This window comes from Actinia tenebrosa, unplaced genomic scaffold (genome assembly GCF_029948245.1).
Source record: "Actinia tenebrosa isolate PJP-AT-01 unplaced genomic scaffold, QUT_ActTen_1.0 PGA_scaffold7__59_contigs__length_16204524, whole genome shotgun sequence".
NCBI lineage: Eukaryota > Metazoa > Cnidaria > Anthozoa > Actiniaria > Actiniidae > Actinia > Actinia tenebrosa.
This window is the reverse complement of record NW_028292584.1, coordinates 3243221-3269711: the sequence shown is the minus strand read 5'-3', so window position 1 is coordinate 3269711 and position 26491 is coordinate 3243221. Positions and strand designations below refer to the sequence as shown.

General features: G+C 37.1%; 4 protein-coding genes and 1 pseudogene across 5 annotated transcripts in view; 2 read left to right on the top strand and 3 right to left on the bottom strand.

The window, feature by feature from the left end:
* Positions 1-1353: 1353 nt before the first annotated feature.
* On the bottom strand, positions 1354-13161 carry LOC116295820 (DDB1- and CUL4-associated factor 11). The gene is made up of 20 exons (XM_089040364.1): positions 12829-13161; positions 11647-11802; positions 11154-11182; positions 10320-10403; positions 9566-9630; positions 9349-9449; positions 8685-8787; positions 7957-8000; positions 7098-7152; positions 6938-7006; positions 6533-6590; positions 5767-5865; positions 5228-5320; positions 4790-4879; positions 4500-4563; positions 4014-4126; positions 3540-3579; positions 3179-3222; positions 2707-2769; positions 1354-2101 (listed from the first exon to the last, which is right to left on the bottom strand). Exons 1-20 carry the CDS (start codon positions 12956-12958, stop codon positions 2015-2017), a joined length of 1587 nt encoding a protein of 528 aa, XP_088896490.1. The 5' UTR covers positions 12959-13161; the 3' UTR covers positions 1354-2014.
* Positions 13162-13198: 37 nt separating this feature from the next.
* Positions 13199-16156, top strand: LOC116295846 (ER membrane protein complex subunit 4). Its single transcript, XM_031703803.2, has 6 exons — positions 13199-13346; positions 13428-13515; positions 13604-13642; positions 13853-14006; positions 14600-14763; positions 15457-16156. Exons 1-6 carry the CDS (start codon positions 13285-13287, stop codon positions 15490-15492), a joined length of 543 nt encoding a protein of 180 aa, XP_031559663.2. The 5' UTR covers positions 13199-13284; the 3' UTR covers positions 15493-16156.
* Positions 16157-16325: 169 nt separating this feature from the next.
* LOC116295835 (uncharacterized) lies at positions 16326-20059 on the bottom strand. Its single transcript, XM_031703792.2, has 4 exons — positions 19815-20059; positions 18504-18836; positions 17641-17864; positions 16326-17448 (listed from the first exon to the last, which is right to left on the bottom strand). Exons 1-4 carry the CDS (start codon positions 19983-19985, stop codon positions 17247-17249), a joined length of 930 nt encoding a protein of 309 aa, XP_031559652.1. The 5' UTR covers positions 19986-20059; the 3' UTR covers positions 16326-17246.
* Positions 20060-20825: 766 nt separating this feature from the next.
* The window catches only part of LOC116295867 (programmed cell death protein 6), a 13086-nt gene continuing 7420 nt past the window's right edge, over positions 20826-26491 (bottom strand). The window contains exons 1-7 of one of the 2 annotated variants that reach the window (XM_031703826.2): positions 25952-26065; positions 25819-25880; positions 23998-24042; positions 23782-23925; positions 23411-23425; positions 22796-22905; positions 20826-22047 (exon numbers count right to left, since the gene is read on the bottom strand). In XM_031703826.2, the coding sequence (XP_031559686.1) occupies positions 21946-22047; positions 22796-22905; positions 23411-23425; positions 23782-23925; positions 23998-24042; positions 25819-25880; positions 25952-26034 (561 nt within the window). In that variant the 5' untranslated portion in view covers positions 26035-26065 and the 3' untranslated portion in view covers positions 20826-21945. Of the gene's footprint in view, positions 22048-22795; positions 22906-23410; positions 23426-23781; positions 23926-23997; positions 24043-25818; positions 25881-25951; positions 26066-26491 lie in introns of those variants that run through there. The other variant, XM_089040366.1, reaches the window with a different exon arrangement.
* The window catches only part of LOC148905355 (uncharacterized), a 2358-nt pseudogene continuing 1986 nt past the window's right edge, over positions 26120-26491 (top strand).

Below are 26491 nucleotides of genomic sequence, written 5' to 3'. Positions count from 1 at the left end.
ATCGCTTATTTACATCATGGCACAATAAAACACCCCAAAATAACAATAATAATATAACAATCAATTTTTACTTACCTGTGCTTACATAAGATCTTTACCTAAGACCGTAACTAAAAGAAATAAATTCAAAAAAAATTATTCTGAAAAAAAAAGTTTGACAAGATTTTTGATGTTGCCATTCCAAGATAGACAGTAAGTTTACTGTATTACTTACATTTTCAAGTTTACGTCTCAGTTTATTATCCAAATCGTTCTTGCTAAAAAAGAAGCTTTCGTGTCGTCAAAACGAAAAAAATCTTTTTACGATAAAAATATTGGGTTTCACAGAATTCTGAAGGTCGTTCAAGGTTGGTATATGGAAGGGTCACTCGAGGTCTTCCCTGAAGACGCCCATAATATTGTCATAGTACTCGTGAGTTTTCGACAGACAGACTGGTCGATATCCATATAAGTCTTTTCCTGTCTTGAGTCTGTTACTAAAATTAAATCTATACATCGTTTGACAGTTTCTTGAAGTTTCATTGCAGGTTTGCCCAAGTTTAGTTATTCTTGTTAATGCACGTTTTCGTTTTATTTAAGCTTTTAAAATATTTTTTCATGCGGTGTCACGCACTTCTTACTCGGTATAGTTCAATGAAGTTTAATGTCATGCTTATAGCAGCAAAGTTCGATGCTCAAATGGCAATTAAAAGCGGTTAGTTATCTTTATCTTTAGCCTTATCATATTTCTAGGATGGCAAATCTATTATACAAGAAAATAATCGTTCGTGCATCTAAACCTACACTTTAAGTAGCTAGTGTTTTGGCTACATCCTTATAACGAAAAGATCTATCGAATTACAGGATATTATGACCACAAGTTTAAAAATTAAGGGTTAATGAAGGTCAACTTCCAGCACAATATTACTATATGTCACCATAAATAATCCAAAATTATTTTTGGACGAGAATTGTCGGAGGTAGGCGCTAGACCCAACCAGCTCGGTGACAGGTATGAGGTGTGGGTGTGTCCAAGGTGTACTATAAGTCTTAAGGCAAGTAAAGGTTACTGAAGGTCGATCTCCAGGAAAATGACTGTTTTACCAAAAATAGTACAAAAGCATTTTTGGTTGAGAAGTGCAAGGAAGAGTATAGAACCCAACTCAGTAGCCCAGTTATCGGTAAGAGAGGTGTAGGGACGTATTATGAATTAATTTTTCCAGAGGATTCTATGCAAAGAAATATTTGACAAGAAGAGGAGGTAGAGGAGGTATGCTCTGGGATGGGTACAAGGCCGGTGCATGTAACGTCATAGCCGCCATGTTGTCCTTGGCAAGGCATCGCACCACAGGCAATAACTTCGAGATTTACACCTTTCGTGAAAAAAATATATTTCATTTTCTTTTATTGCTTATTCATTCTTGTTTTTGAAGGTACATATCATTACTTTATTTACATGCTTAATATACTCACGAGTCATAACCTCGAACAATGGTTATAAAGTTGAAGTGGGACCCGATAAAATATGTATGAATCAAGTTTGCCATCTAGATACAGAAAAAACTTTTCCAAAAAAAGAATCAACTCTTCGCAATTACGAATGCCCAGGCCTTGAGGACCCTAGTTAACGTTTGCATATATATTCTTTCAATTGAAAAGATGTTGTCCTTGATTGGGCATTTTGATTTAATTATCTATAAAAACCGTTTTATCAAACTTTTTTTAATTTACCTTTAAAATTATCGCATTTGTTCTTCCCTTGGGGTTCCTGTGTACATAGTCCCGATCCCAGGAAATTTGAGTAACGTCCTAAGGAAACACAGGAAGACCGTCACGGATTACTAGTTAGAGAGCAATAACGAAATGCTTGGACAGTGAGGTACTCAAAGCTAGGTTTTGAATTAGGATATTGTTTCAGACCGTATCCTCCTTTCAAGTACTGCTGAACACACAATGGCAGCCATATTGGAGGACAGGCACCTTGGTTGTCATTCAAGATGGCTGATTTCACGTGATTTTATTCGATTTGGTTGGTTTACAGCGCAGTGTTTAGCCCCGTCTCCTCCAGCTCCAGCTCTTCAATCTCTCTCTCGTACTGCCACAGACCAACCTTTCCGTCCCACTATGAATATAAATCAAACAAACCTGTTAGAACAGATGATTGTGGTACATGCACGGTTCGGACGAATGCGTGTTGAAAATATGTTGGGAGTCCCAAAGGGATATTGGAAATATCATTGAAATATTTTTGTAAGTTTCATGGAAATGACTTAGATCAGTATATCTGCTCGGTAGCCTCCCTGTAAAAAGATAGCAGTGTGACTTGCTAAGTGCACTGCATCTCACCACTGCGCTCGTAGGTTCAACCCTCGGGTCTGCCATCATGAGCCTGTTTATTCTTTTCTTCTCCAGATTATCTGGTTTTCTTCTGTCCGCAAAAATCGACACACTAGCGTAGCTATAGGGAGGTGGGAACGAACTGAAGTAAAAATTAAATCATGCGGGATTCCTGTGGATTTGGCGGGAAAATGGTACATTGCATCCCTATAGCCAAGACCTTGCTACGCCCCTCAATCGACACATAAATTAAGGCTTCCCGCAAAACAAGGACGATTTACTTTGTTATAATATCGTCCCCCTCTCTTTATTTTATCTTTTTCTCTGATCGTTATTTTTCTCACGTATCCCTAAATCAAGAGTTTTAAATACTGGACATGATATACTTACGGAAGAACTGACGATCTTGTTTTCGTATGGATGCCATGAAACATCCCGAACACAGGCATCGTGAACAAGAGTTAAAGAATAATATGCAACATCATTCATTTAAAAACATCCAATACTGTCCACGCATAAAAACAAGCATATGCACTCAATACTGACCGCGTGACGATAGCGCATTCGTCTCTCACCTCAGGGGACTCTGGTTCGATCCTCGAATAGGAATCACGCGTGAGTAGAGTTTGTTAGGTTTCTCTATTGATTCGGGGTTTCGAATTAGCTGTGCCCTGACTTAGATTGGCCCAGAGGTTGTTTCAGGGTATATATGGATAAAATTTGTTTTTTTTACCAAACAATTTATCAATTATCAAGCATTCCTGTGCCACCCAGCCATACCTATGGTCAAATACACCACTTACCAACAAGACCCTTTAGTATCAAACATCCCTTAAAAGCTATTTTCATCAAAGGATATGTGTCCTCGTAGCTTTGACACCATTTTACCCGTCAAGATATCATATACTGTAGCAAGATTAGTAGAAAGATTTGTTAACGACGAAAATCAAGCAAGATTGCGCAGGTTTTCTTAAAACAGGTAAGAATAAACATGATACAAAATAAATCCTATGTGCTTCGACGAAACGAAACGAACGAACGAACGAACGAACGGACGCTCGAACTAATAAACGAACGAATGAACGAACGAACAAGCGCACTCGTTCACTTGTGTTTTGAGTACGAATTATGCAAACTACGTGCGAAAGGAGCTAAATAAAGTATAATAAATCAGTGGCGAATTCTCAAAGGTTGTGCCAAGAGAATTGAATATCTTAACTTACTGACAACACTTCCAGATGAACATCCAGTGTAAATGTAACGCTGCAAAACAAAAGCAAAACCCTTGTATTAGCACGAGAAGAAGCAAAGATGTTAGCAAACCTTCAATACACCAATTCTCGTTAAATAATTCTGACAATAATTCCTTTCTTTTAACTATTTCCAATTTGACATGAAATTTAGAATACGCGCGTCTTGTTCCGCAGTCACTGCTATGTGGCCTATTCACTGTGAAGTGCTCTTCCATGGGCCCCATTTAGACCCCCCTATAGTTTACGTGATACTACGTATGCACACAACTCCAAGAAAGCATTGTTTATTTTTCAACTGCAATTGCGCAGGTGATGGAGCACCATCAGCTTCTACTCGTTTTGAAGTGAAAACTACATTGATGCAACTATGATACATGAACACCCATACTCTCGTCTAGCAGCGCACTAGACATCGATACGGCGTCATGAATAGTACAATCTCACCTGACCAGTGGTGTGAGTAGGGGAAAAGTAACATCTGATTAATGTATTGCGCACGTTATGACCCCGATACGACATTATCGACGAATCCCCAGGCAATGACTTGCGACGAAGGTCTACGATAAAACCAAACAATCAATCAGTCAATCAGTCAGTGGGTAAGTGAGTGGATCAGTCAGCCAGTCAGTCAGTTGGTCGGTCAGTCGATCGGTCTGTCGGTCGATCGGTTGGTCAGTCATTCGACCAGTCTTTCGGTTGGTAGGTTTGTTAGTAAGTCAGTTGGTAGGTTCATTTGTAGGTCAGTCGGTCGGTCTGTCGATCGTCTGTCGGTCGATCGGTCGGTCAGTCAGTCGACCAGTCGGTTGGTAGGTTTGTTAGTAAGTCAGTTGGTAGGTTCATTTGTAGTTCAGTCGGTCGGTCGATCAGTTAATCAATCAAATGTCTCCTTACTTTGAATGAGGACTAGAGTCTGTGACACATCATACTTACTTTTCCTTGGCACGTTTTGCCACCGATAATCCCAGCGCTGAGCCCCGACCACATGTTTAGTTTGCTGAAGAACAAGAAACAAAAAGCAATTAAATCACCCCTTTTAAAAAACAACTTACATAAGGTATAATGGAAGAATGTGCAACGAAAAAGGGAAGACAGCTTTAAGAAATAAACTATAAGTTCTGAATGACGGACTTCAAATTTCAAGACCTTAAGTTCTTTTACGAACTTAAAAGTCATATTACTTAAAATATCTAAAAGTATTACATTATAAGTTCGTCACTTACATCGATCCCTTCTTGGCTGGAGAACTTCCTCAGATCCCACAGCTTGATGGTTTGGTCTTTACAATTCGTGATTAAATGTCGCGTGTCGTTCTTTAATTAACAGAAAAAAACACCGTATGAAAAAAATGTCCACTGGTCTATGGGCTATACTGTGACATGTATAGGTAGGTAGGTAGATAAGTAGGTGGGCGGGTGGGTGCATGGGGGTAAGTTAGAAGGTTGGGGTAAGTTAGTAGTTGGGTAGGTTGGTAGTAGGGGAGGAAGGGAGGGAGGAAGGGAGGGAGGGGGTAAGGAGGGTATAGGCAGGCAGGCAGGCAGGTAGGTGTTGAGCCGATGATCTATGATCCTATGGTGTCCTCTGATCTGTGATCTCTGTATTCTACTGTGTATGTATTGTATATGGTATATGATTCAAGTGTACTCATTTCAAAGCAATACCTTTGAACTAATAAACGTGATGCCATCAGAATGGCCCGCAAAGACCCCCACAGGGGAAGGGTTTGACTCATTCAGCGTACGACGATCCCACACCTGTAAATAGATATAGCACAAGTGGAGAAAAGGAATTTAAAATCATAGTCATACTTAAATATCCGTAACACTAGATTATAGTATGTGCACTTGTAAATGGAGCAGAATCATGAAACAATAATTATTTCGACATGCTGTACCGTGCTGTTTTCTACGAACAGTCACACGGTTGGCGTAGCGAAGAGAACGCTCTCCATTGACGTATGTCAAACGAGTTGATGTTCTGTCTCTCACCGCTGTGATCATGGGTTCGATCCGCGGGCTCGCAATTATGTGAGCAGGTTGGCTTACTCCTGTGCTTCGAGGGTTTTTGTTGCTCTGATCTCAAAATCACCCGTTATAAATTCCATAGATTCTCAGTGGATGGAGAGTCACTATATGGAATGCCACTATTCGAGCCCACTTTCTCCTGCAAGAAAACTCCAACAGTTATTTCAGCACATTACCTTGCACAAACCATCATCACCAGCACTGAACAGAATCTGTGAACTGGCATCAGCGAAGGCGATGGCATTGACGTCATAATCACGATCATGACCGCTTATCTGACAAGGCAAGGAAAGTAAACCGACATATTGAAGGGTATAATTATTGTGGCAGGTATGAGTTTATAGTGGAGTGCAGTGGTTGGTGTTGGTTGTGGTTATTCATATTTACGGTAGTGTTGTTGCTATTGCTGTCGCTGTCGCTCGTGGTGGTGATGATGGTGCTGTTGTGGTCGTAGTGTTGTCGTTGGAGGTGTTGGTACCGTTATTGTTGGTGTTGGTATTGTTGCTGTTCCTGTCGTTCGTGGTGGTGATGATGGTGCAGTTGTGGTCGTAGTGTTGTTGTTGGTGGTGATGCCGTTGTTGTTGTTGTTAGTGGTGTTGATGCCGTTGTTGTTGGTGGTGGTGTTGGTGATGCTGCTGTCATGGTGGTGGTGTTCATGCCGTTGTTGTTGTTGGTGGTGTTCATGCCGCTGTTGTTGTTGATGGTGGTGTTGGTGTTGATGGTGTTCATGCCGTTGTTGTTGGTGGTGGTGGTGGTGTTCATGCCGTTGTTGTTGTTGACTGTGGTGTTGGTGGTGTTCATGCCGTTGTTGTTGGTGGTGGTGTTGGTGATGCTGCTGTCATGGTAGTGGTAGTGTTGTTAGTTGTGGCAGCAGTAATAATGATGCTAGTATAGGTAGTGAGAAATATATGTTGACTGCATAGTTTAGTACACACTCCTTACCCTCAACGTTCTCTTGTCACTAGCACGGTCATATATATAGAGACAAGAATCATTGCACCTGGAAAACACGATAGAAGGAATATAAGGGACCAGTCGTTATTTAAGTCGGGGGGGGGGGGGGTGGGAGAGAAAATGGGGGCCCTCAATTTTTTTTAGTGGAACATGGGGGGCCTTGAAAGGTCAAAATGAGGATTGGGAGGCTTTTTTAAACGATTGAAGGAAAAAAACATGAAGGCCATTAGGTTGGGGTCTGGAAAATGTTTTGCATCAAAAACATTTTCTCCTCCACCCCCCCCCCCCTCCCCCCCCCCCCCCCCCCGACTTAAATAATGACTGTTCCCTAATCAAACAACTCCAATATTATCATTCACCAAAAAAAAAGTTGAATGACTTAATAAACCTTACCCTGCTAATATTTCCGCGTTATCTTCAGAGAATGCGATAGAGAAGGCACAGAATCTTCGCAAACGTGGCCTAAAAAAAGACACGAAGACATGTGATGACGTCATGCCCATCCCATTTCATTCATTTCCTCCGAAAAAAAGTTAAATCTTGTCAAACATACTTTAAATCTAAGGCCACATGTGTGCTACAATCACCGTAAATATTACACAGATGAACTGAATAAAAGCAAACAAAATAAGTTAGAGTACAAATATAAATTATTTCAAATATGTTCTGAAAATGCTTATAGGTTTTTCAAGCTAGTGGCCAAGATGTTTCAGACCCGGTTAGCTTAACAAACTTAAAGCTAAAACTTAAGGCGCAGGATGCAATGTTTTTTGAGATAAGACATTTTAGCCGGGTAGAAGATCCTTCCATATGCTCACCCAATTTTAGACTCCTTTCTTTGGTGTCGCTGGTAAAATTTTACAACCTCACATTAAATCATTCCCGTCACAAGGAATGTCACGATATAAATCCATAGAGCAAATTTCGTATGACAAAAAAAACAAAAGATGTCGTCAAGCATGTACTGCATAAGCATTTTAATTGGTTGAGCAGTGATCTCGCGTACAGTGATTGGTTCAAAGGATGTCATCAAGCATGTATAAGAATTTTTATTGGTTGATAGTGGTCTCGCATGCTGTGATTGGTTCAAAGGATGCCGCCAAGCATGTATAAGAATTTTCATTGATTGAGCAGTGCGTTCTTTCGTACTGTGGCAGCACCTGCCTTTGCCCTTTTAAAATCATGAGAAATCTCTCTTTTTCTATGGATGCTTTAGGACAAGATTCATAAGTGATTCTTGATTCTTCGTGAAACTTCTATCGAGATACAAGTTTAAGTTACAAAAAAAAAGTAGTTCTACCCTTGGTGAACTATCTCACCAAAGGAGCAAACGGCGTATATCTTTCCGTGCTGGTACTTGTCTAACATCATATAGATGTAGTCTGCCCATTAATCCAACTACATGTACTTACTATAGTCTGACCAGCTGGAATAGATAAGAAAGTGTTGATCAGGGCTGCAACACAAATGGAATACAAGTCAAAAACCTGAACATGACAGGTAATCCAGAGTTGGGGGGGGGGGGGGGGGGGAGTAACGACTCCACTCTTCAATCATTGAGTTAACCATACCCTGACTTAGATCAGCCCAGAGGTTGTTTCAGGGTTTGATCTGTGAATTAGCCGTACCCTGACTTAGATCAGCCCAGAGGTTGTTTCAGGGTTTGATCTGTGAATTAGCCGTACCCTGAATTAGATCGCCCAGAGGTTGTTTCAGGGTTTGATCTGTGAGTTAGCCGTACCCTGAATTAGATCGGCCCAGAGGTTGTTTCAGGGTTTGATCTGTGAGTTAGCCGTGCCTTGACTTTGATCAGCCCAGAGGTTATTTCAGGGTTTGATCTGTGAGTTAGCCGTACCCTGACTTAGATCAGCCCAGAGGTTGTTTCAGAGGGTTTGATCTGTGAGTTAGCCGTACCCTGACTTAGATCAGCCCAGAGGTTGTTTCAGGGTTTGATCTGTGAGTCAGCCATGCCCTGACTTTGATCAGCCCAGAGGTTGTTTCAGGGTTTGATCTGTGAGTTAGCCGTACCCTGAATTAGATCGGCCCAGAGGTTGTTTCAGGGTATCGTTAAAATTTGACGTAGTAAGTTTGGTAAAAGAAGGATCTCAAAGAGATTACAGAAATGATTGACTATTCCTACCTAAATGCAGTATCTATGATACTCCATCCAATATCCCGAGCATGAATGCTATGGAAGTTATAGAACCTTCCATGTGTCGTGTCAAATAGTCGGATGTACTCATCTGTATGGCGAACAACATAACACCAAGTTAGACTTAAGGTTATCTTAATAAGTTTATATCACATGTATATTAAGCGTGCCTGTCTCTGTCCTCTGATAAAAACACAGTATTTTAACCAGCCAATCAGCGAGCATGTTATATTTGAAAAATATAACAATAAATAGAGGATATTACATGGACGCGCGGAGATACGAATTTTATCTTCGAGTGTTCATTGATATCTCACGAGTGAGTGCAGAGAACAAGTGAGATATCTAAATTGAACTCGAAAAGATAAAATTCCTATCTCCAAGCGGCCATGTAATGTTCTGTTTATTATATAGATATCGATGAAACTTAAGAATAAAACAAAAGCTCAAAAATTCTTTATTAAAATACCTTACTATGTCAACAGCGATATCTTCACGTGTGAAAGATATGGTATCTTCCACTGGTGAAAGATATCAAGTTTTCGACACTAGAGAAAACCTAGAATTTCACCAATATCTATATAATAATATTAATTATATTATGAAGATTATTTGAAATCTTCAGTTTGTTAAAATCTCAACTAATACTAACCTTGACATGCCGAAAGGAATACCGTCCCATCCCTGGAGTAGGTGCCACAGAATGCCTTTTGCCCATACTTGGCTTTTATCTTTACAGTGTTTGGCAGATAACTGTAGAATATTATATATCATATCAAATAAATAATGGAATAATAAATTTGGGGTTTTCATTCAGTTTTGGAATAACAGCAAACAATCATGAGCTGCTGCAAGAAAGAGAAACTAACTTTGAACTTGCAAGGGCTCTGTTTCCGTAGGAAAATTTCTGCTTTGGTAGCTTTCCTGATTCTCTCTGACAAAAATCAAAATCATAGAAATATGTTACTAATCACATTAATTAATTCAAGTCTGTTGGGTTAAAAAATATTCACACTTAATCTCCTCACAATTCTCTTCTCAGAGGATTTATTCATAACCTTCTGCCCTGCAGAAGCTCCAGCAAGAAGGCATGACATTACCAACATGTACACACTCTGGAAAAAATCCCTAAAATATACAAGGACTTTATAGGATACTGTAGCTTATTGACAGATCAAAGGGTAGAGACAAAACAAAGAGAGATCCCCTGGTCCTCCAGGTTGAGGTTTGGTGCAGTACTAACGAACCTACCCTGCAAAAATGTAGTATCACAGAAAACAGAAACACTATGAATACAACCCGAACTGTGAGTGCTGCAGTTTAATAGTGCAATGAGTTTGGTGCTGGACTAACGAACCTACCCTGTAAAAATGTATTGTCACAGAAAACAGAAACACTATGAATACAACCCAAACTGTGAGTGCTGCAGTTTAATAGTGCAATGGGTTTGGTGCAGGACTAACGAACCTACCCTGTAAAAATGTAGTGTCACAGAAAACAGAAACATTATGAATACAACCCAAACTATAAGTGCTGCAGATGAATAGTGCAAAGACCTTATGTGATTTGACCTGCTGCAAGGAATCATGATGATGATGATGGTGACATGACTAGCTTAATTACCATTTTAAGCTGTGTTAAGACATTTCTCTTTTTGTTCTGTGTCTGACCACTTGAGATCATTACTTGTTGCTTTATGTCACTCTCCTGAAACCACATTGTAAATGCCATAAATGAATACAGTGGAAGCTTTTTTAATACCTCAGCTATAAAATACATACAAACACCTCTACATCCATATTATAGAAAGACATTTAGGTTCTGGCAGAATCACCATATATTCTTTATTTCATACACTCTTTGAACACCTCTATATTAAGGACAGCTCTATATTTAGGACACACCTCTAGTACAGACACCTCTATATTAAGGACACACTTCTAATACAGACACCTCTATATAAAGGACACTTTTTTCTGGCACTTTGGTGTCCATAATATCCACCATACACTCGATAAACACCTCTATATTAAGGACACCTCTATATTGAGGACACACCTCTTGTCAAGACAGCTACCTTTATATTAAGGACACACCTCTAACACAGACACCTCTATTGATGGTTTTCAAGGTGGCCATGTTGGAGGAACTTAACAAAAGAATTGTCAATGAATTCTTTTGTTATATCCTCCAACATGGCTGCCGTGTCTTTTGTTATTTAATTCTCTTGGGAATGATTGAAAACCATCAATATAACAGACACTTTTTTCTGGCTCTTTGGTGTCCATAATATAGAGGTTCCACTATTTAAGGTAACCAGTTTTGAATAAATTATATGTGGTGTTCCTCAAACTATTTCCCATTTTTTTTCTTTCTTTTTTTTTTTCTTTCTTTCTTTTTCTCCTTCTTTTTTCTTTTTTCTCTTTCTCTATTTTTTTGTAATTGTTAGAGACATACCTCAAGCTTACTTGTGTCTATCATTGAATCTAAAAATGATAAAAAAAATTGTTAGAAATCAAAAGTTAACCCAGAAGAAACATACATACAAAATCCTGAAATATGTTTCCCTTAAACATATTTATTTCTTAAGACTGTCTAGTAAGGGCTCACGCAGCCTAGTAAGGGCTCACACTGTCTAGAAAGGGCTCACACAAATTCACACTGAACTTAACAAGTTCAATACCAACTTAGAAATTTGCGAACAAACTTCAGAAATGGAGTGGCCGAAGTTTTGTGATTTCCTGTAATTCAATGCAAAAGACTTCTTTCCCTTCATATGCAAATTGCCCATTTCAGATCACATGACATTCCCTCGAGAATTGTTCTTTTATGACGAACTTGTTAAAATATTAACATATGAAAGAATGATAACTTGCAAAAGTGGCATCACATGGTCTGTAATGAGACAACAAGCAACGAAGGTAAAGAGGACCATTAATCAAGCTGTCACCTGGTGGGTTAGGTAAATCTTTTTGTTTGTATGCACCAGTGAATAAAAGATCATCTTCATCACTTTCATCATCATTCTCATCTGAATCTCTTCCACCTTGTACAATATGAATACCACCACCCAAGGACTGGGGTGCTCTGATGAACTGCACATGACCTGCTGATGACAATAAAGCAATCAATTTTTAATAATGTGACGTTCTTTATTATTCATATTATTATTCAACAGAAAGCTATTAATTTTGACCAGGACCCATAAAATACATTACACGGTCTGATTTTTAATCTTCATAGTGGCATGGACTAAAGAGTGTAATATACCCCTTGCATGTGGCTTCAAAGGAGCTCGTTCTGGGGGGACAAAACAAAAGTATTCTAATCTCCTGAGAATTGGAACCTATTGCTTTGTCCCCCAGACGAAGCTGCATTCCAAAGTGCTGCGAGGGATCTATAAGCAAAGTTAAGGCTTTGAAGCAGGTATTTCACAATGTTAAAAAGACTTCATTAGCTTGGCACTGGTGAAATATTTTCCCTTTTCAGACCACATGACATTCTCTTGAGAATAAGATTCTTTGTGTGAGTTGTATCCATATATTCATGGTCTTCTCATGCATAACCGTTAAACAAAGAAATGATACCCTAAAGAACGACATATCATCTAAAACAGGAAAAACTTATGTGCAAGCTGAAGAGATCTATTATGGAGTGAAATACAATTCTCAAGAAAAGGCACTAGTGTTAGACCTTGACTGATATGTCAAATCTTCATGACACATTTAAAAACAGCATTCACTGCGTAGCAACACATACATGAAGGGAAATGAACAATGACGAACTAACTTCCCAGTTAATTAAAGTGCAAACAATTAATCCATGAAACATTAATTACTAAATAGTACAAAATAGTGCTAATTAAACGATAGAAAACAATGGAATTTGCATGAAATTGTGCTATTTAGTATTACTAAAGTTTCAGGGTTAGAGTGCAAACAATATAACCGTGAAACTTTATTAATACTAAATAGCACAATTTCATGCAAATTCCATTGTTTTCTATTGTTTGATTAGCACTATTTTGTACTATTTAGTCATTCGTGTTTCACGGATTAATTGTTTGCACTCAATAGTGTTTGCACTCTAATAATCATATAACAACATTAGCCTATAATAATAAATAGATCACACCTTCTTAGCAAATGAGATAGTACCCTAACCAAATCTGGTTCTTCACCACCAGAATCAGTATCAGGTGAATCATTATCTTGATTAGTGTTGGTATTGGAAGCTATGTTCCTTGTGTTTCGACTTCCCATCTTGAATGGAATCTCCTAAAACCCTTTCACGTGGTTCAAAAAAACAAAATATTTTGACTCAAAACTTTTTCAAATCGCAAATAACACTTGACAGTTAGAAAGAAGAGTTATCTCCGTATCCTGAAGGGCCAAATACTTTGTGTTTTTTTGTGTAGGAAGGATGATTTATCGACAGAAAACAGAGAAGTTTTTCTAGATTTTAGGGCCAAAGTTTGGATGTTTTTTGTTGTCTTGCGCATGGCCCTCACGGTTAGGCTCAGCTGTTCTAAGCCTGGAAACTAGTAGACCCCAGACCACCGCGGTATAGTTTTTTTGAAGAAGACAATATGGCGAACAAAATTCTTTCAAAAAAGACTACGAATAAATGGGCTATTGACTTGACTGGGAGGTAGGTACCGCTAAAATAATACTCTTACAGTATAGAATACTCATCCAGCTTAGTACTGAGAGGTATTTTGTGTGTTTTCAGGCCCAAGTATGTCCCTGATCGGCAGTTTCAATTATGCGCGTCTGACCTACCAGCACCTCTTGGTTACACTGAGAATCGCGTACAACATGTAAGAAGCCAGTTTGGACGAAAATATTCCTTGATTCTTGAAGAGTTCTATAGATATGATATCTTATATTTGCTCTTCTGTATTATAGGAACCTAGGGACTTGAATAGCACGCATCTTGTGGCGAAGGTTTGTGTTAAACTTGCTTTCATCAAAATAAGAAGATTGACCATACACAAAAGTTTACATTCATTTTTTACTGACCCTCCCCACTAAAGTCCCAGCCCTACTCCCCAGTATAAAGCGTATCTCCTCGAAACAAACTCTGAAACATTTTCTTATTGCTTTTGCTTTCTTATTTCTTTTTAATGTCATTTATGTGGGATATTATAATTACAGAAAACATGGGACATTGCTCTGGGTCCCTTCAAACAGATCCCGATGAACTTGTTCATAATGTACATGGCTGGTAATTCCATCTCTATCTTCCCCATTATGATGGTTGGAATGATGTTTCTTCGACCTGTCAAAGCATTGTTGGCCATTAAATCAAGTGAGTTTAAAATCCTTCGCAACATAACCCAGGGAGGGGGGAGTCCACTTCAACTTTTTGGATATTTGAAAAGCAAATAAGATAACTTAGGTCTTTCAGCTGAATATCATAGGTATAGAGGCTATGCACCATCGACTGATAGAAGCCATGACTGGAGGCACAACAATGGAGCATTTTTTTCCTTGGGAAAGTGAATTCTTTCTCAGGTAAATCACATTAGACCAGATTTAATTGTTCCTGCCTCCTGTCATGGTTGCCATCACATGAAGGTGCATAGCCTCTATAGTACAACAAATATTGACTGCAAATAGTAAAATGTTAGAAGAAGGAATGATAACGGAAATTCCAGAGATAATTTTTGAATTTAGACATGGAAACTCTGTGCAGTAATCAAGCACAAACAAAATGATTAAAGCACAAAAGAAGAAAAGCACAATGTGTCAATAAAAATACATTGCGATCTTCTATGCTGTTTTCTTATACTTTTCTGAAAAGCAGATAACTGTGCTCTGTTCTGAAATACAGCACTGTTCTTGACCAATTATATTGATCATAAAACATTACTAACTTACGTGTACTATTTTGTACCACAGCTTATAAAGCAATTGAAGGAGATCATGACAGTGCTTACCTACAGAAAATAATCTATTTCCTTGGCAACCTGAGCCTTGTTATCTTGGCGTTGTACAAGTGTCACTCCATGGGGTTACTACCCACAGCTACATCTGATTGGTTAGAATTTATGGAACGCAAAACGGTATGTATTCTCATGCTGTTGACAGGTGGTGTGCATCCCTTTTCATCAGAATAAAAGGCAAAAAGATGTTTTTTATGTGTTCAAATTCTTTTTATCTCTGCAAGCGGCACAAATCAACAAACGAGCCTGCATAAGTGTGCCTTATTCCCCTGTAGGTGAATATAACAGCATAAGACGTAAATTGTGATCAATGAGCACGCAGGATTTATGATATTCATTTGCATAAAAATACTAACACCATACATACACCTAATTGAAAAAATGTAGTTGGGTTCTAGAAGGTCATATCATCGAAGCTAAGACCGAAAAGGATTTTGGGTACTCCAAAATGTGTCTTATATTTGCATATAGACATGTAAAAATGCACAGTAGAGCAAAGGCAGTTGACCTAGATTAACAACATGCCAAAGCCATGATGCATAAAATGTGCACAGGAAGGGAAAACTGCAATACGCATGAAATTAGCGTAATTGTTTGTCTTCCCGTGCTCCCCTTCGGTCTTAGCTTTGATGATATAACCTTTTTTTGAACCCGACGTTTTTTCAATTAGGTATATAAGGCATTTAAGCAAAGATGTTTGTACCCAAGTTTGACCACAATGCATCATGGTACCTCAAACACATGTGCACCTAGATAATTCCATATTCAATAGTTTTGAGGTCTTATTATTTCTTGTTATTTTGTTTATTCCAGAGACCTGAATTTAGTGGTGGTGGTATTGTGTTATAGAGCGTTTACACACACGTGACAAGGCAGCCATATTGGTGTACCAAACAATAGAAACTGTCTGCACAGTTTTTGCATAAAAATAGAGCTCAATTCCCAGATAGAAAATGTATTGTTTTGGTACACCAACATGGCCACTGTGACGTCACATGAAAACACTCTACAGAGGCTAGCCATCAAGAAGTTATCTCTTAAAGACATGACGCTAGCCATCAAGAAGTTAACTCTTAAATACTATTCACTGCATACTATCAGTGATGCTTTCCAATGAAACATTCATATTCAGTTAATATGTAACTAGTTCGATTCTCTCTCCTCAAAGCTGTGGTGGGTCCAGCACATACAATGCTAGGGTGATTACCACCATATAGGTATGTGGGTTGATCTAACAGCAGTCATAAAAACCCTATATATATACCACTGATTCTTTATCATTTAAAATACCAAAAAATAATATGAAGTATTTATACATGTACGCAATAAAAATATGGTGGTCAATTTAGATAGCTATTGTGACAGACTGACTAGCCCCGCTAACATGTAAAAAAAGGCTAGTCAGTCCAGAACCAATAGTTATTCAAATTGGTCACCATTATTATTTCAAATTGGTGTATAATCATTGAGAGCTGAAGATGAACAAAGAGAAATAAAACTGGCTTAATAATGACTTGCCTCTATTTAATACAGGTTACCAATACATTCATGTCGATTCTCATTGCATCTGTAATGGTTTAATGTCGATGGTGTGTAAAACGTTCATGAGACAGGGTTGTACTGGCTCTGCCTGTGTTGCCTGGTACAACCACTAAACAATGGAGGATAGTTCATTGATACAATTTAAAAGGTTTAAAATTGTACAATTTATTTTTTATTGTATAATATACATATATATATATATGCAATAAGTACATCGTTAATAATAATATCATTACAAGCTATACCTTGGCATGGTATTGTCATTTGATTTGATGGAGTGCATACCATATATCCCTGAAAAAGTTAACTAACAAATGTCTACTGAACTTACAAATTTGTGCAATTTCTTGAAAATTTTTGGTTTGTACTCTACTATCATTACAATGTTTTACTCTTATTTGATTTCATATTTCTATGGCAACACTACCTGTACATCATGTGTTTAGGTATCATAACTACACTCTAACCGTAAACACTCCAGTTTATTTTATTTTATTTGTGTAAATATACTTTTACTTTTTCTTTCTTTTTTCATCATTTCATCTCCTTGAATAGCTTTCATAGACTTTCAATACTAGCCTCACTTGCAACCATTTTAGTCTTTTTCAATACATGTAACTCAAATTCTATTGTTTTCAATTTGTAATCTCATTGGTTGACAAACTTAAGTGTTCAATAAGCCAAGCAATGTTGGTAGCATTTGAATTAGGATCAGACTACTGTAGCTTTGGAATTAAGGTTTTTTAAAAAATTATATTTTTTTGTGTGATAGTGTAAGACTGTTTGCAGAAGCAAAAGAATAAGTTTGGATTTCTTATAAAATAAAAGTTTGTCTGGACCATTTTTCCTTCCCTCTGCTTTGAAGCATAACTGGATAATGTAACCAGGAACTCACCCCTCTTACAATTATATCAACCAATAATAATCTGGCAAGAAAACAAAGCATTTGAACTTGAGCCAATCAGAAGCCAACAACTTATGCTGTAACATAATTGGCTGAAAATTCTGTTCTATTCTGATTGGCTCTAGTTTTGCAAAACCATGAAAATTTTATATCCTTATCAAGCACTTTCAGCTGGTTGTGCTTGTTGTTTCTGTTGTTTGATGTATGATGATTCTCCTGGTTCATCATCAATGTGGTTATACAATGGGAATTCACAGCAGAAGAGTGCCTTGATAATATTGCCAAGGATGGCATAGAAAGGAGGAGGCAGAGGGATCAGAGGACTGGTGTTTTTCTTGTAGATCCTGTAGGTTGTAAGACTACAAGGCAAAGAGAACATATACAATTAGTACCTTGGCAAACTATTAAATAGACATCAAATGTGCAAATCGCTGAAACAATTAGCACCTTGGCAAATATAACAGACTGACATCAAATGTGCAAATTGCTGAAACTGGTTTGCCTCTACCAAAATTCTCTAAATAGTACAAAAGAAATGCATGCCCCATTACCTGCCATAGCGTTCATCAGCCTTCTTCTCCAGTAGTGGTATTCCACTCAAAAACAACAGAATAGCCATAAGGAAAAGGGGGCTCAGTATTGCTGCCCATTCACCTTTCTCCAGTATGCTACAGCTGATTATAAATATACCCCACCAGACCAACATCTCACCAAAATAATTGGGATGACGAGACCATTTCCAAGGACCTACAGCACACCATTTTCCTCTGTTTTCCTGTATTATTAGATTTAATCAAAAGTTTGGTTAAACATAAAAGAGTTTTTGCTGCAATACATTACAATACAAGTTTATTTGCTCATATTTCAAAATTTGTTACAAAATTGTTGAAGAAACGGCAGTCATGTTTGTTTGGAGGGACAATAATGAAATGATTTTTGAGATTGCATTGTTCGCACATCCAACATCAGGCCTGTAGGCGTTGGGAGGGCAAATGCAACCCCTGGTCTACTCATCATTACAATGTTTGTTTTTTAAATGTAAATTTACTTCTTCACTAGTTACTCACCATGTTTTTTCTACAACACACCCCCATCCCTGTCAGAAGTTTGTGCTATAAACCTGAACAGGTGCAGATCGAGAGGGGTGCAAAGGGGGACTGTAGAGGGTGGATCCAGAATTTTGTTCAGGGAGGGGTGCTGCACACAATGTTAACCCTGGGAGGGGTGCACCCCTTAGAATCAAAGAGAAAAAACAGCATTGGTTTTCTTCGAAGTAGGGGCACAAAGTCAAACCAGGGAGGGGTGCGCACCCCCTGCACCCCTCCCCTGGATCCGCCCCTGCTTTGACATGCATTATATACAGTATTAGTCTTTATGCTTTCATTCCAGCCACAAATCCTGAATATATACTTACTGGATTATTCCTAAAGCTAAACTTTATCTGATCAGACACAGCTTCCAGGATAAGTCCAACTCCAAATATAGCAACCCCAACATAGTCCAATGTACCAAGACCTTTCGCATTCTTAGGAAGCGGAGCATTAATCATGATGACTGACAAGCTCACAGTAAACACCCAAACAGCTTGGAAGATCCAGAAACCAGCAAAGGCAAGACAGTTTTCCCTCTTGTCGTCAAAACGCCTGTCTTCTCCAATCTTTATGATGCGATAAAGTAGGTAGCCTGACAGTCTGATTCCCCACACAATCACGCATACAGTCACCATTATCTGTCGGTCATGGTATGTCTATAATAAAATACATAACATACTATTGGTTATCATAAAGAGATATTTTTGGTATTAGCAGTGTATTAATCTTAAAATTTGCATTAAACCCTGAAACAACCTCTTGGCTGATCAAAGTCAGGGCATGGCTAACTTACAGATCAAACCCTGAAACACCCTCTGGGCTGATCAAAGTCAGGGCATGGCTAACTCACAGATCAAACCCTGAAACACCCTCTGGGCTGATCTAAGTTAGAGAATGGCTAATTCACAGATTGATTTGAACTTTGCTTGTTAGATTTTGTGGAGAGAGGAGAGACTGAAGGACCTAAAGAAAAATCCCTCGTATTATTAAGAAAGCACCCTTGTTACTCATATGACATCCCACCTCTGGTCAAATTGGGGTTCAAATAATTATTTAATGAGCATCAATATTATGACAACCTTTGTCAGCCCTAGTGTTGCCATTAATACACCTAACAAAGATAACTATACTAGGCAGATCCAGGGAGGTGGATTTAAATTTGATGACACCACCCCCTTTAGAGACAGAAGATTTATAAGAATAAAGAATAAGGTAAAATTTCAAGAGAATACTATGTTATAACACTTTTCCATTTCAGGTATATTACTGCTATTGCACACCCTCAGTAAGAAAATCAAAAAATAGTAACTGCCCTCTCCCTCCATCGTCCATTTTTTTTTTTTTTTCGTTTGATCTGTAATTACTACGTTCTCTGTTTATAAGAAGATTCTGAGCAAATATACCGTATCTGGAGCCGCCAAAGTCAAATTTAAACGGCGAAGAGTGTGAATATGAGCAAAGTTATATAATCTTTGAAAATAACCTTTGAAAATTACAAACAGAAACGTAAAAAATGCTCAAAAACCGACTGTAAAAATATAAGGGTCGATGAACCTTACAGAGGTAGTGTCAACTAAAATGAATAGATTTACTAAAAAAACAAGTAACATGGGGTAGTATAATCAATTGATCACCTGTCCTAAACAGAAAGTCAAAATGGCAAGGAGCACAAAGTTCGTCCCTCCAGCAAAATCGGTCACTTTGTCAAATTTACAAGTGGCAGCAACGATGAAGAAAGACGTCTGCATAGCGACAGTAACGATGGCACAGATAGCCAGGTACCGTTTGTCTAGTACCTCGATCATGGCTAAGTACTTTGAAAGGATGCTAAAAATATGCTGTAGATCGCTGTAGAAATTCTACAATATGTAAACCAAATTTGCACGTTACGTAATATAACACCTTCATGTGGACACGTGACACAGGGAGCCCATAAACTAAAAAAATAATAATAAAAGCTAATTTTGTTTTATACTTGTCCAAAAAATAAATAAAAAACAATTTGGTAAAGATGGTTTATTAGGAAATATGAAAGTAAACTTTTTAAATGGAATGTATTTTAAAGGTGACAAAGAAAGAGTTAGAAGTAAATTTATGCATGATTACTATGTCAGGGTTACTTTAATCTTTTTTTTGGTTTTTTTTAATTAACACCTAGCGCAAATTATTTTAGAAAATTAACAATGGTAGTTCAGTAGTACTTATTAATCATCATCATTATCAACATTTTCACTTCATCCAGTATAACAGCTGCTAACCTGTGTGCACAATGCCCTAAAGCAATGTACTTCATAAAGTCAAACTACACCTGCATACACACGTATACAACTAGAAAAAAAAAAAAATCTTGTTTTGGTTTTATAATCTTTTGGATAATTTTACAAAAATTTATTGCAAGACATTTATGAATTAAAAGTATCCCACATGTAAAGTATGGAAGATTTTTTCTGTAAAAAGTGTGACTAATAATTTTAAAACAAAGAAATCAATTCAGGTGGAAAGAAAGCTTTATTAAGGCTATGCACTTTACATATATTGAATGCTTGTTTATCAGCTTGATAAATCCAATCACGCAGATCTTATTTCAATGCTGTTTTTATCTCAGAGGTTTTTTAATAATAATAATTTTAAAACAAAGAAATCAATTCAGGTGGAAAGAAAGCTTTATTAAGGCTATGCACTTTACATATATTGAATGCTTGTTTATCAGCTTGATAAATCCAATCACGCAGATCTTATTTCGATGCTGTTTTTATCTCAGAGGTTTTTTTTTGGAATGCTCACAATACTAACCTGCTAGTCATGGTCCCTTTTTCATCTCTCTATTCATGAAGTCTTTTTGCTTTGTTTTTTTGTTGTTTTGCTTTCTGCTTTTTTTTTTTTTTTTTTTTTTTTTTTCATGGTTCTTTCTAAGCATCAAGCACAAAAAACCAGTAAATTGAATGACTTGGGAAAAATAGAAAGATGAAAAGTGAGTTCTGCTAGCAGTGTACATAAAACACCACATTTAGTTTGACATATTTTATAGTGTTTCTTTGTAACATTCTATTTTGTTCCAAGCAAAAATTGCACTCTTTAACTGTCCATCTTCTGGAAAAATATTCCAAGGTGCATTTCATTGCTGGCAATCAGTGCTAATGGTTGCATACTCCATTGGTCTAGCTAGCTTGTCTTAAATCTAACACAACACTAAAAGACAATACAAGGCATATTTTGAGCTTATCCTAGTGTAATAACCTTACAAATGATATAAATGAATTTCTTTCACTTCACTCATTGAATCAGTTGATCATCGGTTGAATAAATTAGATGTTGAACTACTGTGATCATTTGTAACTTCAAGGCACAGAATAGATTCTTACACAAAGGTCATATGCTCGCAAAGAAAAACATTACAAATAACTAGTATACTGCAAATTTGTACATGAAATATATATTTAAAAAATAGATATTTCCAAAATTTACTTGAATAACCATAAAACAATTGCTTCAAGTCAAGGTTGGTCTTGATAATTCACAGTAAACGTATGAACATGTCAAGTTCCACCACAATTTGGACACTCAAGTGAATTAAGGAAAGGTCTATCCTATTGCTATGTAATTTGAATACATGCTAATTCATTAATTTTATCCCAATGGCTTTTTAGTGACTACAAACTATAATATTAAATAACAAAGGTTGTAGTTACAGAACTCTAGAATTGTCTCAATAATGGTTAATTAGCATTCTCAACAAGAGTAAATTAGTGATGGCTGGCTTGTCAGTTAGGTCTTGATGCTGAAGACCAATGAAAGAAACTGTTCATAGCCGATAGTGATCCAGCCATTCCTGTTGGTGTCATAGTTCTGGAATGCACTTGTTAACATCTAGAATATGTCAAAAGAAAAAAACATTATTGCAACACTACGAGTCTTTTTCAAGAGATACTTTTGGCATCTTCTAACATAAGCAGCCAATCTACAAATATTTTGAGAAGAATTTTTTTCATCTAAATAAGTGTCCTAAACTAAATGCTATAATGAGTAGGGAATTAGCCGCCTTTCATTGTTTCATTTATTGTTTTATTATTATTATTCCAATTGCCAACCACCAGGGAATATCTAGAGATTATAAGTAACAAAGCTGTAAATAGAATGCAAATGCTAAAAGTGTGCAACATAAATATCACTAAATAGTGCTATTTTATGCAAATTCTATTGCTTTCTTTTGTTTAATTAGTGCTATTTACTGCTAAATAGTGATAACTATTGCACGCATTTATTGTTTGTACTCTATACACTTATTTCAATAAAGTTAGTCACCTGAAAAGCTACTAAGCTGAGACCAACATGTTTCAACCGCTTGATAACTGTTGATGGACTTGAGATCTTCTACCAGTAGTTACAAGTTAACCTCCTCTGAGCATCCTCAACTGCAGCTGTAGTTTTTGTCAAAAGCTTTACTGGTTGAATATAAAACATTTCCCCATGATTCTCAGTGATCACAGCTTTCTAGGTTTTTGGTGACTAGCTTTATTGAAATAAGTATATATGTTCTGGGTAATTTATGAAAAATCTGTTGAGGTATGTATAAATCCATGGGACGCAGGGGTTAGAGACATGAAACTTCACTAACCTGAATAACCACACAGCACTGAATAAAGTCATCAAAGTTAACAACACCTCGACCAGATCGATCAAACTTCTTGATTAAAATGTCATAAAATCTATCAGACAATCTGTAACCTGTGATACAGTAAACAAGAAAATTACTTTAATCACTGAATTCATTGTAACTAGAGGACTGTTATCATCAGGTATGATGATCTATGTTGTATTCAAGCTTTCTGACAGCAACATCGATAAATATGAACCCTGTTTAAATAACAGTGCAAGCTTGTGGTATGCTTGTCATATACAACAATTTCAAGAAAGGTTTTTTTTTTTGCATGTTGGATGTTGCATACCACGCTTCAAATGTAGCACATAAGAAAATATGCTGGAAAAACATGCAGAGAAAGTAAAACTGGTAAAGTTCCACATTGATGTGACCTTTCTCTGATTGCATTCACAACGACCATTCCATTTTGGACTTGAAATGCACATGCACCATGCAACAAAACCTTAATCAAACCTTTTTATGAAATAGCAGTACCAAAATCCTGAGCCAACCAGCAATTTAATATACAGTAGGAGAAAACGAAGTTTCTTTAATTCAATTAACATTTTTTAAAGTGAAAAAAAAACTTACCAAAGTTTGTTAAAGCTGAGGAAGAAAAAAACATTGAATTAGTCATATGAAATGCACTTCGAAATATTTCAAAGTACTAGAACTTTTAAATGGGTGTGGTCGTATTTAGTGGGGGTTTCAAACTACTGCACTTGGTACAAATAAGAAACCGGTTGGTTGATGAGCTCATGAATAATTAATAAGTATAAGATTTATGTTTCGTCAAGCAAATCTTTCTCTGAAAAAAAATTCCAAGCTCCAGGTTGGAAAAATACCACATTTTCAACAAGAAATTAACTTTTTTGAATTGTTTTGCTTCTTCAACAAAATTAATTGTTCATTGGAAATCAACTATCATAAAATTGGATAACTTATATAAATTCTTTCTATACCTGTTTTTAATTCATTTCTATCAATGCTTCCAGAGTTGTCACGGTCATAACTGCGGAAGGTATTCTGCCAGTCTGTGATGTACTTCCAAAGGCTTGAAAACTCTTGGAAGTTGATAGTACCATTGTTATCCCTGTCAAACATTCCTATAAAATGATATATGCATTAGGGAAAATATATACCACATATATCTTTTGATGTAGTCTGGAATGACTTACCAATCATAAGACGGACTGTCTCTGGGTTGAAAGGGGTCCAAGTTCCTATAAAATGATAAGATTTACACATTTTGAAATCTCATTTTCTCACATGACAGCCATGATAACAGGAGCTATAGATGTGTCCCAGTATAGAATCATATTTTGAAGACTCTAACATCATTTACCCAGGCATAAACAAAGAATCTTACTCTCATGCTGCTACACAGACCTTTTCTGAGATAACCAACATGGTGCATTGTGGTCTAGCTTGGGTACAAACATCTTTTTTTAAACTTTACCTGAATGCATCTGATTTATTAAACTAAGGAAAGACCTGTTTGACATGACCAATGGAAATGTTTACAGGACTCTATTTAAACTACAGGACTCTATTTAAACTAGGCTGTGCTAAATTAGATGTTCCTGTTAAAATATTAATTATACTGCTTCTCATTAATCCCATATAGGTAACTGTCCAATTAAGAAAATAATTGGACAGTTACCTATATGGGATTAATGAGAAGCTGTTGATATGGGATTAATTAGGAAGCTATATAATTAATAGGTAATGAGATTCCATGCTCCCCAATCAAGAAATAATTAGACTCGAAAAATTCCTCTGACTGCCAAATTGGACTCGGCCTACAGCCTCATCCAATTTTGTCAGCCCTTGAAATTTTCCTCGTCCAATTATTTCTTAATTGGACAGCATGGAGTCCTATTACATATACTAATTAAAATAAAATAAATAAATAAATTATCTAAAATAAAAAACTTCTATCCCATCAGTAAGTACCAAAGTGGTTTTGATTAACAGCTTTCAGAAATGTAACACTGATTGTGAATTACAGGGTCTAAATTAAAGAAGACTGCAAACGACAAATGTTAAAGCAATGTTGTGATCCCCTTCCACCTCTGGGCCTCAGGTTTGATTCCTGTCCATGAAAATCAGCATCACATGAGAGTAAAGTTTGTTAGGTCTCTCGCTTGAATTGATATAGTATAGTATTGATAAACTATGCATTCGTTGTATGTAATGAAGATAGAGAGAATAAGAGAAAAATATCAAATGCCCTTGGCCCTTGAATTGAGAGTTTTTTCCAGGTTCTCTATTTTCCTCCCTCTGCGAAACCTAACATGCTAAACCCTGATTTGATCTGTTAGTTTGTCATGCCCTGACTTAAAGATCACTGGAGAGGTTATTTCAGGGTTTGATCTGTGAGTTAGCCATGCCCTGACTTTGATCAGCCCAGAGGTTGTTTCAGGGTTTGATCTGTGAGTTAGCCATGCCCTGACTTTGATCAGCCCAGAGGTTGTTTCAGGGTTTGATCTGTGACTTAGCCATACCCTGACTTTGATCAGCCCAGAGGTTGTTTCAGGGTTCCATCTGTAAGTTAGCCATGCCTTAGATTGATCAGATCAGTCCAGAGGTTGTTTCAGGGTTTCGATACATTTGAAAAGTAATACAATAAAGACCCCCTGGGTATTATTGGCAACTTTTCCACATGGTAAGAGAGCAGAAAACGGAAAAGTACAAAACCATATTTAACCGGCCTAAAAACATCATTTAGGAGTCATCTTTTTTGACAAGATCGCTAATTTAATATGATCAGAACGTGTACAATAGTACAAAAAGTCAAAATTATCATTCATAGAGCAGTTCTATAGTTTTTCAAGCAAATTTTACAGTTCTCCATATCGAAGAAACCTTGAAAAAATACTTTTTTGACATTTTGGCCACCTCAACACAAAAAAAGAAGTTTAAACTTCGTAATTTCAATCAAATATTGCGTTAAACAAAGCAAAATTTAACTTTAACCTTTACTTAGTAGGACTTACCATTTGACAGTGCTTGTTGAAGTTCATTGGAAGAAATTGCCCCACTTCTGTCCTTATCAACCCTAAAAACAAATCCCAAGATTAATAGATGGAAAGTTCAACTATTTAACTAAAGTAAAGTGATATTATTTACTTCTGGAAGATGTTCCATAAGAAGTTTTGGTCAAATCCAGGGGCCTGCTGTCCGTATGCCTGTTGTTGACCGTAGTACGCCATCTTGGATTTTGCTCAAAGACGCGAGGGTATGGAAACTAATGGGGAGGAACACAAGGAAACACACAAGGGAGGGGTGGGGTATTCTTGGTTTTCACTCACGTGACTAACTGCTTGACGACGGTTGCTATCCGCCATGTTGGTGTCGCATATATATAAACAAAGCGTATCGAACCACGTCATTTCACGGGTGTATAGCAACTTTTGTCATGGTTCACTGTATTATTGTAGGCTGTTCAAGTAATAGCAGAAAAGATACGGCTATAGGATTCTTCAGGATACCTTCTGTTGTTGATAAACAAGGAGAAGAAGCTGAAGAACTGAGCAGAGAGAGACGAGAAAGATGGATTATGGCGATAAGTCGCGACGACATACAATGGAAGAATGTTCTGAAAAACGAGAGAGTTTGTGGAAGGCATTTCGAGTCAGGAAGGCCGGCAGCAGCGTGGGATAGATTCAA

Bases quoted from the DNA above. Each gene is read 5' to 3' on its own strand.
- LOC116295835 (XM_031703792.2), bottom strand. From the start codon at position 19,985: ATGATCGAGGTACTAGACAAACGGTACCTGGCTATCTGTGCCATCGTT. The intron at 17,865-18,503 runs GTAAGTATATAT...CTAATAATACAG, and splicing joins TTAGCTTTAGGAATAATCCA to GAAAACAGAGGAAAATGGTG. The intron at 17,449-17,640 runs GTAATGGGGCAT...TTTGCCTTGTAG, and splicing joins GCTGATGAACGCTATGGCAG to TCTTACAACCTACAGGATCT.
- LOC116295846 (XM_031703803.2), top strand. From the start codon at position 13,285: ATGGCGAACAAAATTCTTTCAAAAAAGACTACGAATAAATGGGCTATT. The intron at 14,007-14,599 runs GTGAGTTTAAAA...TTTGTACCACAG, and splicing joins ATTGTTGGCCATTAAATCAA to CTTATAAAGCAATTGAAGGA. The intron at 14,764-15,456 runs GTATGTATTCTC...TGTTTATTCCAG, and splicing joins AATTTATGGAACGCAAAACG to AGACCTGAATTTAGTGGTGG.
- LOC116295820 (XM_089040364.1), bottom strand. From the start codon at position 12,958: ATGGGAAGTCGAAACACAAGGAACATAGCTTCCAATACCAACACTAAT. The intron at 9,631-10,319 runs GTAATTAAGCTA...GATTTTTGTCAG, and splicing joins TCTTAACACAGCTTAAAATG to AGAGAATCAGGAAAGCTACC. The intron at 4,564-4,789 runs GTAAGTGACGAA...CTTGTTCTTCAG, and splicing joins CCAGCCAAGAAGGGATCGAT to CAAACTAAACATGTGGTCGG.